Source organism: Citrus clementina, unplaced genomic scaffold (genome assembly GCF_000493195.1).
Source record: "Citrus clementina cultivar Clemenules unplaced genomic scaffold, Citrus_clementina_v1.0 scaffold_5, whole genome shotgun sequence".
In the NCBI taxonomy this organism is placed as follows: domain Eukaryota; kingdom Viridiplantae; phylum Streptophyta; class Magnoliopsida; order Sapindales; family Rutaceae; genus Citrus; species Citrus x clementina.
In genome coordinates, this window is record NW_006262201.1 from 12,688,726 (window position 1) to 12,701,116 (window position 12,391).

General features: G+C 34.0%; 1 protein-coding gene across 1 annotated transcript; it reads right to left on the reverse strand.

Annotated features, from left to right (window-relative positions):
* Positions 1-300: 300 nt before the first annotated feature.
* Positions 301-5,249, reverse strand: LOC18040838 (F-box/LRR-repeat protein 3). Its single transcript, XM_006431900.2, has 8 exons — positions 4,611-5,249; positions 3,383-3,508; positions 3,156-3,260; positions 2,630-3,023; positions 2,426-2,555; positions 1,784-2,078; positions 1,446-1,698; positions 301-800 (listed from the first exon to the last, which is right to left on the reverse strand). The coding sequence occupies exons 1-8, from the start codon at positions 5,247-5,249 to the stop codon at positions 790-792; spliced, it is 1,953 nt and encodes a 650-aa protein (XP_006431963.1). The 3' UTR covers positions 301-789.
* Between the last annotated feature and the right edge of the window lie 7,142 nt (positions 5,250-12,391).

Here is a 12,391-nt window from a genome sequence, read left to right on the forward strand (position 1 = left end):
ATCCCTAATTCCTGAAGAAGCTATTTTAGGAAATATTCGAATTTAGTTATATCTAGGATCTTGTCGCTATCATAATTAAACTGAATGAGTTTTCAAAAAAAGAAAAAAGAAATGTAAACCGAATGATAATTTTAAATTGCCTTAAGGAATATGGGATTCATGTCTCTTCAACGACCAGCGGTTCAGTCGAAGACAACAAAATTGAGTTGACTTTTTAATGCCAATTATTTTAGGCCTCTGCGAAATCTTTGACCAATCCTCTTTTTTTTTTTTTAATTGAATTTTTATTGCCTAGTCAATTTCTTCGAACAGTTGTACTGAACAATATGTTTTTTAATCAGGTAAAATATCAGACCAAATGTATTAAAATGGCCGAATGGGGCTTTTGGGAGTTGAAATGTGGGAATTTGACCAATTAAGAAGGGAATGGGCTCTATCACTGCCAAATGTAAGCTGAGACAAACTTCAAGCCAGCTTGATATTAAGAAGCACAAACAGACAGGCCGACTTGCCTGAGCTTGGTTCTTGTCAGAGGTTCCCACAAACGACAACAATACAGGCTCAAATTCGCCGGGGATTAAGAAGCCAGGTCTCATTTTTTGTTAAAAAAATCAAAGCAACACCATTTCAAGATAATTTGAGGCTGTCACCAGATGGTGTAAAATATAATTAAGTGAAAAACCAGTGGTTGTGACTTGTTCGTTGAAATCCTGTCAATAAATGCAGTCTAGTCCCTCACTTCCGGTGAATTCAAACCTGGATTCTCACTTGCAGCTTCCATTTTTCGAGTCAATTTTCACCTGTCAACCACATACAAAAACTCTTCAGTGACATAATTCGTCGTATTGGCCGGTCTCCCCCATAATAATAAGAATATGAAGTTCATTGTGTGTGTGTATCCTTCTCTAATTCAGATGTACTCATTTTTTTTTTCATGCGGACACGCTTTTAAGCCGCACGGTTTAAAAGAGTCATATTTTAATTATATTAAATTGCACGGCTTTATAGCGCATTAAAAAAGAACTCCATTAACCCGCATGGCTTAACAGTGTGTCATCATTAAAAAAAATGAGGACGCTTGCACTTAAGAATGATATTATATGTGTGTGTATTCTATTTTCTGTTGAATTTGTCCAAGTCAATTCCAGGCATCTTATTCTTTTTGGCATGAGAAAACATGAGTAAAAATTTGTTTGCACCAAAAAAAATCAATAACATCTACTTAGATGTATTTCAAACTTTGAGTCGCCAGGATAGCATTTTGCTGTAGTAGACATATTTAATGAGAGGCAATGAGAAAGGAAAGAAGATCTCAGGTTGAATATGACATCAGCGGAAGTTGGATGAACAGCTAAGGAAGCAAAAAATTAAGAGCTGAGGTTGAATATGACAAGCGAAATTTGTGTACAGGAATGAATACATATAAAGGGGAAAGAGAATAGCACCTGGAAAGGCTTTGTCTCTCCACAGAAACAAAAAGTTTTGGGCTTCCATGTAATGAAGAAATGATTGAGGAAGTAAAGGCCTAAAGGATGCATTAAGCTTTACTTTAATCAATCCTTGACATCTCAACAGAGCATTGACCAGCCCATTTGGAGTCAAACCCACCACATGTAAGATAGTCATGTTCTGCAAGCAATTGATACTAGCTAGTGCTATGAGGCCTACATCAGTTACCGAACAATACGATAAATTTATCTGCAGTAAAAGGAATAAACCACTGTTGTAAGTTTGGAATCATTGTCCAATGCATCAGAATAAACTGAACAGAAGAAGAGATTACCTGTTTCAGGTTTTGGGAGTATTGAGCAAGTGGAATCATTCCGTTATCATTAATATTGAAGCACTTCTTGATATCCAGCATTGCTAGTTGCCTACATCCCATGGCAATGGCTGATAGACCTATTGCCGAGATACGAGGGCATCCTCGAATTTCAAGAACTTTTAACCTCAAACATTCTGACAATGATATTAAGGAGGTATCTGTAATTCTTTCGTTATAGGCTATATTGATCATCTCAAGGGAAGGACAACCATGGGAAACTGCCACAACGCCCACATCAGTTATCCCTGAAGACCTATATGAAGAGTAGAAATAAAGTCGTTGCAAGAATGAATATTATATGGCATGTAGTAGCACCGATAACATGAAAGGTATGCACCTGGGAGCTTTGAATAAATTTAGCCTAGACAAGATCAAGCTTCTTTCGTTTGAAAACAGTCCTATGAGCTCTCCAACAGAAAACTCTCTGCTCTAATGGAACATAATCTTGTAGGTTTCTTAACCACATAATAGAATTAAACACTACAAATTATTTGCTGGCAATGTTCCCAAATCAGAGGATTAATGAAAAACTCGTTAATCAAATAATAGACATTTCCTACAGTGATATCATACTATGCACAAAGGTGAAAGGTTACAAACCTGTACAAATCAAGCTCCTTAAGCGTTGAACAAGTACTTCCAACATGTGTGAGTCCCTCATCAGTTATATTTGAGCAGATTCCTAGTTTCAAACTAGAAAGTTTGGAACATCTTGAGATGGACTTCAGGCCTGCACAGATATTTCCCGAGTCATTCACTTAACTTTTAATTCACACAAAAGAAATATCAGGATCAAGGTAAAACCTTCATCATTGACTTCATTTTCCGTAATGTCCAATTCCTCTAAATATTGACATTGCTGTCCAATCAACACAAAGGCTTCCCATGAAACCAATTTACAACACTCCATTCTGAGAGAAGTGAGTGAGGTGCACGATTTTGTGATGCTATTGATAGAGGCATATGTTATCTTGTGACAACATGTGATATCTAACTTCCTTAATTCTTTATGAGATTGAACAACAAAGGAGAGTTCCTCATCTGTTACTCCTGAGCACTTGCTTAAACTCAACTCCTTGAGAGAACCATGCCAATTTCCAATAGCTTTTATCCCAGAACGAGCGACTGGACAATCTTCAAACTTAATTGATTGCAGCATCGGGAAATTATGCAGACATTTTGACAGATCTGCACTGACCTGAAAAACCATTGAAGATGTAATGAATGAGATAATACTTCATAATTGCAAGGGAGATAATACTTCATAATTGCAAGGGAGATAATACTTCATAATTGCAAGGGAGGTTAACCTAAGAAGTATCATACTTACCCAAAAGCTGTAAGCTAATATAAGTTGCTGTAGGTAATCAGCCCCTTTTATCAGAGAAGACAAACCCACATGACTTATATTCTGACACTTTGACAAGTTTAGAGCCTGTGAAAGTTTGAAAACATTTTTAGATAAATTTTAGAAGCCATCTTAACTTGAAACAGAACTCAAGATCTTACTCAAAATTCTCAAATCCATAAAATTTGATGTATGCAAAAGAAATATACCTTTAGAGATTTGCAACTGTATTCAAGGGATGCAAGGCCATCATCATCAATACCATGGCATCCCTCAAGAACTAGATCTTCCAGATATTGTAGTTTCACGACAGGTGGGAGACATTTCTCTGTTATCTGCAATATGAAAACATAGATTCAAGTTTCCATTCCTTTTATCTGGGAAAACAAAGAAGGTTGAATCAATTATTTGCTTAGTATTTAACACGTGTAGGTTTGTAGAGCCGGCTAGGGTATGAATCATAAATAAATTAGACATAATTTAATGCGCCCTCTTTATCACTACTAGGAAATTCACTTCTACGCAATCCAAAATTTAGTTTTCTCTTCTTTTCTTTCTGGAATAAGCTATAAGAAATCAAATTTAAACAAACAACATAGTGGTCATGCATTTTCTCTGACTGTGGTTGAACAATGAAAAGGGAAGATGAGTTTACGACATGATTTTCAACAAGTGTAATCGATTTTGTAATACGATTTTACTAACATACCATAAAAAGCAAGATTTTGAGGAATAGTTTGTCAACTATCATTTTACCCCCACTATCTAAAATCACTGCAGAACCGTGCATGACCCCAATACCAAAAACAAAAGATGACAGCACAATCCACTTCTTGAGCATCCTCAGAAAAGAAACTAATGTCATTATCAGGTCACACTGAACTAAAGAACATGATTAAAGCATCAACTATTGGACAACAGCAACAAGTAGTTTACAATACAACCTTAAGAACATTCAAGCATCTATTTCACTTTAAAGTACAAAAATTAAACAAATGGCATGAGAATGCAAATCGAGTTAAAAGACCAACCATTACAACATCAACACTTAAAGCAAAACATGTCCTAGCAATCAATTAAATGGACTATCAACTCTTCCCTGCATAAGCGGAGAAAATGCGGGGATAAAGGAAATATAACTAACAAGATTTTGGGTATATTTGGGATTTACTTTTTATCTACCATTGTTATGAAATAAAACCATTGGCTGTAAAGCATAAGGGAACAGGTAATTAGCCAAAAAAAGAGCTGTACAGTAGTGCTATAATTATATAGTTGAATTCGATTGTTTGTATCCAACTGATATGACATTTAATGTGTTGCTCCATTAACAAGGGTTAATATAATGAACTAACACTTTACGTGTGACAATTAATGATTGGTGATACGTCACCTTCGCATTCAAATTATTGATAATAAAAGCTGAATTTGACTTACGGGTAAGTAAGAGAGATCCAAAGTTCTAATCTCCTGACATTTCAAAGCAACCAACTCCACCCCAAGATCAGTTACGCGAATGCACCACTTCAAGCAAAGCAGCTTCAGCTTTCTACAGCAAGCAGCAATGCGTCCAATTCCCAAATCAGTAATCAACTTACACCTGGCCAACCACAACCTCTCCAAATTCTTAGCCTCAGCAATCGCCGCAGCTGCGGCGTCACCCATCTCTGTCCCATTAGACAAGTCAATCTCGGTCAAAAATCGGCAATTCACAGCCAAACTCGACAGTCCCACTTTTGTAAACAACCTTGATCTCGAAAGATTTATGCTACGCAAAGTTAGCTTCCAGGGTGATGATGATACAATGCTCAATGCGTCATCATTTGCACGGGGGCAAAGAGAGAGATCGAGTTGTGTAATAAAAGGATATCGAGCTGAGGTTCTTGAGAGAGTTTCTGCGCATAAAGGCTTGAGGATTTTGCGATGGCGAGACTCAATAGAGTAAAAATTTCTGCAAGTGAGGGAGAATGATTTTCTCGCAAATGGGTCGTTGTTAAGATGATCAAGAATGTTGAAAATGATTTCTTCTGAGAGAAAATCAAAAGGGTTGCTGTTTTTCTTTCTCTTTGCTTCCATACCTTTTCTTTTTTTTTGTACGAATGATTTTGATATAACTGTTAACAGAAAACGCAATGCCGGGTGGTTGGTTGATTGACTGCTTGATACACTGAAGAAGATCTTTTTATCAAATTACCATAACAGGCTTTAGCTAAATTGATATCTACGCGGATTTATTCTAATTTTTTGTATGGTCAATGACCAAATAGCCCTCATACTACTTATTTATTTATCTATTATGCTAAAATTATATTCCTATAATTGTTATGCTAAGTAACTCTTTATAATGATTATACAGTTGCTTAGAGAAGAGATTTTGATGGGGGTCTAGCTATGGTGCAACTATGGTATCATACCACAGCTGCACCTAGCTATTGGATTCAGCTATAGTACATGTGTGCAGCTGAATCTAATAGCTAGGTGCAGCTGTGGTATGGTACCACAATTGCACCATAATTGTATCCTTTTGATGGTATGCTATCTATTTTAATAAAAGTATGCGTAGTGGCATCTCAAAACAATCTTTATAATCACTGTTCCCCGAAAAAAATAAAGCGAAAAATTATAAAATTCATATTTGTTTTTTAAAATAGACCATTTGTATTAACCGATTTACAATACGCCTAGTGAATGCCAAAATACAGTGTAAATTTTAGGGGAAAATAATATGAGATTTCATCTTTTCTCACATATTGTAACAAAATCTAATTCTAAGCTTTCTAACAAAACGAAACAAAGTCTGATGTTCAAAGTACATTTTTAGTGCTTTATAAAGTATGTTGCACCTGGCTAATAATTTCACCTAACCGTACTTGACTTAATTACTCATTATTATTATTGTTGTTATTGTTGGTGTAATCATTTTATGGGACTCCCCTATGTTGCAACAGTTGCAACGTACCACACTTTTTATCTTCATTCTAGACAGCCGTTGGATGTAAACTAAACAAATCTAACACTTCAAATTATGTAGGTGATAAAGGCAGTATCAACCAGTAACCGTTGAAGCCAGTTCCACAAAAAATCATCCAATTAGATGCAGATATCTTATGAAAATAGAAATTAGGGTTTAACGGCTCGTGGTTGAGAATGAATGTACAAACACCTAAATCGATTTCCTTACATATGTTGCAATTTGTTGGGGAAGAAGATCTTCACGATTCGTGTATGTTGCATCCTGGGGTGGGGCTGTAAGGCATATGAATTAAATGGCGAATTTATTTGTGCAGTGGGTGTAATTGATTTCATTTGATAATTGCATCGTTGATAGCAAAATCGTAAGAACACAATTGCAAAGCACTGGGGGAAAGGATTTGGATGATTAACATATTTTGTGTGTTATCTTACATTTGAGTTGAAAAGAGCTTATATATATTTCATGCATGCTACTTGTTTGATGAAATTCCTCAGAGAAGAAAAAACTAAAAAAAGAAAAAAAAAGAAAAATACAGTTTCAGATGCCATTCTTGCTAAAGAGAGTTCAACAAAGGAGATTGTAGTAACTCGTCAGTTCTTTAGCCTTTAAACAAACTAGTTACTGCCCAGGATATCTAAGATCAGATCAATACAAGTTGCACTAAGTAAAGATCAAATAGAAACTGTCACAACTTAGCTAATAAAAACTGGACTTCCAAAAATCAGAAAGAACCAAGAATCTAATGTAAAAGCAAACCAAGAAACAGAAAATTTACGTGGTTCAACAGAGTACAAGGTACTCTGTTTACATCCACGGGAGAAGTGTTTTGTTGAGCTTTTATTGGTTCACAAATGGAGATTTTGTACAGAGTCTTTACAAGATTCTATTCGAGAACAAGAAGCATTATTTCTCTCTCTAGAACTCTCTCTACAGGACTCACTTACCACTATATTCCACTGACCTCATTCACAGCCTTTATAACCTGTATCAGAGGCTTGAAACAATTTCTAGATCGTTCAGTTTGTTGACACGTGGGTAACAAACTTAACGAACTCATTTCAGGCTCCCGCATGTGCTTCCTCACGTGATCTCTTAAGTGACTTATCTAAAACGCGCCACAGTCATGTCGTTTTGGATGCACTTGTATTCTGCTTATAGCAGATGATCTGCACGTGAGTTTCTTAACCAAATTAGAAGCCTTAAACGTTGTCGTACTTCTCAATTCGACTTGATTCACTTGTCAGCTTCACAGAGATATATTTCAAGTATTAAACATGAAAAAAAAGCAATAAATAGCAAATTAATTAATGACAACTTCTACAAAAAAAAATCTAATTGATCCAATGCACGCGAGAAATTGACTCTATTATAAGGCAAGTTATGAGGCAAATCGATGCCTGTAATTCCTAAACTTACACGACCGCCCAGTATCTTTTTCGATTAGTTGCCACCGTCATATATCGGCCGTTAGTTTTACTTACGTCGTTTATGATTTTATCGGAAGACACCAAAACTAATCGCGATTTCTTGGGATGAAAAACACTTCAATCATTGGATTTTTGGGGGGTGGAAAAGATTTCGATGATCTCAATTGTAGGGGTGTGCAAAATCTTTGGATGGACGCCTCTCAAACTAGAGTCAGTATTTCTTCAAAAAAAAAAAACTAGAGTCAATAAATTTTATACAGTACTTGTCTACAACAGGCTATAGACCTTCACTCCTTTTTATTTTCAACCGTTAGATTCATTTAGTTTACATTCAATGGTTGTCTACAATGGAGACAAAAAATGTGGTACGTTGCAACTGTTGCAACATAGGTGGACCCCATTTTATGATGTCGTGATTTTACTGTAATTAAATATAAATTATGTAAATAAAATATAAAACTTGTAATTTATTATAAAATAAAAAATAAATTCAAAAAATAGAATATAAGTAGAAGATAAAATAAGTAAATTAATATAAAATTGATAAATTGATGTATTAATAGAAAACAAAACAAAAAACTTTACTAAACTTGAATAAGGCTTCCAGCTAGATTCAATAGTTGGGCTTATTTAATTAAACTTATTTCCTACAACCGTGCTCTCTCATAGTCATACTTATTTGACTTATTAAACTTCCAGCAATTGAGCTTTCTTACCACCGTACTCTCCTGTAACTATGCTCTCCTGTAAATATGTTTTCCTACAGTCATGCTTATTTGACTTATCCAAGCTTCTAATGGTTGAACTCTCCTATTATTGTGCTCTCTTGTAGTCATGCTTATTTAACTTATTCAAACTTCCAGCTATTGAGCTCTCCTGTTATTATGCTCTTTTGCACTCGTGCTTATTTGACTTATTCAAGTTTCTAGCTACTGGGCTCTCTTACTATCATGCTCTTTTGCAATTGTGCTCTCTTGCAGTTGTGCTTGTTTGACTTATTCAATCTTCTAGTTATTGAGTTCTCTTGCTATCATGCTCTCTTGCAATCATGCTTAATTTGACTTATTCAAGCCTCCAACTATTGAGCTCTCATGCTACCATGCTCTCTTACTCTCTTGTAGTCATACTTGTTTAACTTATTCAATCTTCTAGCTACTAAGCTCTCTTGTAATTATACTCTCCTGTAGACTGCAGTCATACTTATTTGATTTATTCACTTCTTCAGTTGCAGAGCTCTCCTATTACTGTACTTTCTTATAGTTATGCTCTTTTGCTCTCTCACAGTTATGCTTATTTGACTTATTCACTCTGCTAGTTGCAGAGCTCTCATATTATCGTACTTTCTTATAGTTGTGCTCTTTTGCTCTCTTGCAGTTATGTTTATTTGACTTATTCAAACTTCTAGCTATTGAGTTCTCCTACTATCGTGCTCTCCTGCAATCATATTTATTTTGACTTATTCAAGCTTTCAACTACTAAACTCTCCTACAATCATGCTTATTTGACTAGAATCATATTTTCATTTTTTGACCTTCCACATTTCTTATTATAACAACCACCCTTAACTGTTTGAAGTCTGATTTACGAAAGTTAAAAATAGGTAAAATTATTATTATTATTATTGACACACACACACACACACACACACACACACACACACATAAAGTCATTCTCTAGTGAGAACATCTTCACCTCGTTAAAATAAGGATGTCATCACTAGAGAATTGTTATACATATATACATACATACATACATACATACATACATACATACATACATACACGCTATTAAATCATGTGGTTCAATAGCGTTTCCACATTGACTTTACTAGACTACATAGTTCAATAACTTGTCCGCATGAAAAAAAAAAATTAGGCCGCTCACATGAGAGAAAGACTATATATCACTATATTCTAGCCATCATTTCGACTTCTCTTACATACAAATTCCTCTCTTTCAACTCTCTGAGTTTAGTGATTAGTATTAAAAATTGTTTAATTATCAAGCGATAATAATGTTATTTTGTGCTTATGTTATAATTTATATTTGTGTTTATTAGGGAATATTAATTATGTTTTAAATATATCTAATTTTGTGTATTTGTGTGTGTTTATTAGGTAAAATATTAATTTCACATAATTTGAGGTTCTAAACAGATAAACGGATATCAAATTTAGATTCCAGAGTTCCGAAAACCTTAAGAGGAGTCAAGATCGGCTTAAAATTGGGCTTTGTGTAAAAATAGTTGATTTTTCCTGTTGACCGAACACTGATTAGATGATAAAATGAGCTTACAATAGATATGAGTGCATGGGATAGTTGTCAATTTTGACTAAATCTCAACCATTCATGATTCAAATGGCCATGATTGTGCCACGTGGCAATGGTTGGTGAAGCAAGTTGTAGGATCCAAATCTTTGTATTCGGGTCGACCCGATCCACCCATTAACCCGTCAAATCTCAACTGTTCTTTGGCCAAATCAGACGAGTCAAATGATATCACGTGTGATGTTGACTTTTGAAGTTTGACCAGCCTTTAGATCTTGATATAATGGTTGTGAGGAGCATATGCATGAAGTTTATGATGGACCGCAAAATATTGGATTATAAATTTATTTTTCTATAAATAAAGCCTCATTTTTATATTTTTAATCATCTCTCTACATCTTTTTTCTTCTCAATTTCTCTCAATCTCCCTGTAATCTTGTTTTTCAGGTGTGTTTTTAATATTTTGTATAAATAAATTTATTTTTATTTTCAATTTTAGTTGTTTTTATTACTTTTAATTATAAGTAATTTAATTTTAATATTTATTTTTATTTCAATTATGCTTAACTAAATAATAATATTTAGGGTATGGTGAAACTCTTAGGAAATAAATATAATTTAATCAAATTCTATTTTTAATTTTATAAATTAAATTGTTTTCTATTTAATTTTACACATATTTTATATTTTAAAAATTTGATTTATGGTAGACAAATAAGGGAGTTTGGCACAGTAAATTCTTAATATCTTAATATAATGTATGGTAAAATGGTATTTTGACTTATTGTAGACAAATTAAATTTTAGCATAATAAATACTTAATCCATCATAAAATTAAAGGAAAAATAATAATAATTTATATAATTAATATTTTGGGCAATAAATCTAAAAAAATGACAAAAAGAATTTATTTAGTTTTATTTACTACTAAGAGTGGATCCACAACCCTATCTAATTTAATTTCATAGTTTTATTTTAATTAAGTTTTTATATTCAAGGTTTATTTTTATTTTTAGATAAAATAAAATAAACAAATTAAATATTTTCTCTGAGGATCGACCTCGGACTCATCGAGTTATAATATAACAAGACACTCTTATACTTGGGAGTTAAAAATTACTTTTAAGTTGTGTCATTTAGATAACTTGTATGCATTTCTCTCTTGTGACTATTTAGTACTTCTTTTCCTTACTTGAAATATTTAACTGTTACACAGGCAATGTCTTCGGACTCTAACAACTACTATGAGCTAACCATTTGTGAATAACTTGTTGAAGACGACGATTACTAGACTATCATAAATAATCAGACACCTTTTGTTGCAAATTTTACTTATACTATATTTCATCCCATATATTTTTCTTCCATCTCTGGTTGAAGCATTGATGAAATCGATAATCACATGGGTGAAATGTCACTTGATCTCTCCATGTCTTTTATGGGGTAGGCAACTCAATTTCTCTTGAAAAAAAGCTAAAGATAACAACGACCTAGCCATCCTCCTTCAAGAACTATCACTATGCATCTAGATTTCTTTATGCATGGTGTTATACTTCTTTTGCATTCTTTTTCTTAGGTACATAATTAGTCATTTTCAACCTGCTCTCACCTAACTTAGCCATTATGATAAGTATGCACGTTCTTTGGAAACAAAGAAACTTTCCTAATCCCACAGTCTAACAATTCTCATGGTTTTATCAACTTATAAACATTCTTAACCACAAAAAGTGCCCTCTTATTGAGAGTTGGTACTATGTATGCTCTTAGCCTAAACTTCCTTATTTAATTATTTGAAAGAGATCACTTAGTAGGTCATAGAAAGATTCATGGTTTTTTGTTACTGAGAATTGGGAATTTGGGGGTTGTCATGACATATATCCTGAATGTAGAGTCCAAACTCATTTTGCACCCCAGGTTGTTTTTTGAGGTGATTGTACAATATACCATTTTGTGACTTTCACTTACTTTACTTTCTTCTTTTTTTTTTTCTTTTTCAATGACATGGGGCGGCCAACCTGAAACATTAAGTAGGCAATGAAAGGGATCTATTATTAGGCATCCTTTATAACCTAAAAATTCAAAACCTAGGATTATCTCTTGCAATCGGGCTTCTTATCAATATTTGGTTTTACTTCTCCTACAAGTAAAGTTCATGAAAGCCACAAAATGGAATATTGTATAATCATCCCAAAAAGCTACTTGGGTTTCTGAAATAAGTTTGACTCGACATTCATAATATATGTTATGACAACACCCAAGTTCCCAATCCTCAGTAGCAAACAACCATGATTATTTCCATGACCCTCCAAGTGATCTCTTTTGGATGATTAAAAGAGAAAGTTTACACCAAGAACATACATAATACCAGCTCTTAACGGGATATCCCTTGTTGAGGTTAGAAATGCTCATAAGTTGATAAAACCACTGGAATTGTTGGAATATGTAACCAAAATATTTTTTTCTTGTTTTCAAAGAATCGTACGTGCCTATCATAATGGACTGAGTTAGCGAGGCGGGAGCACATCCAAGTTCTTCTACACCAAACGACT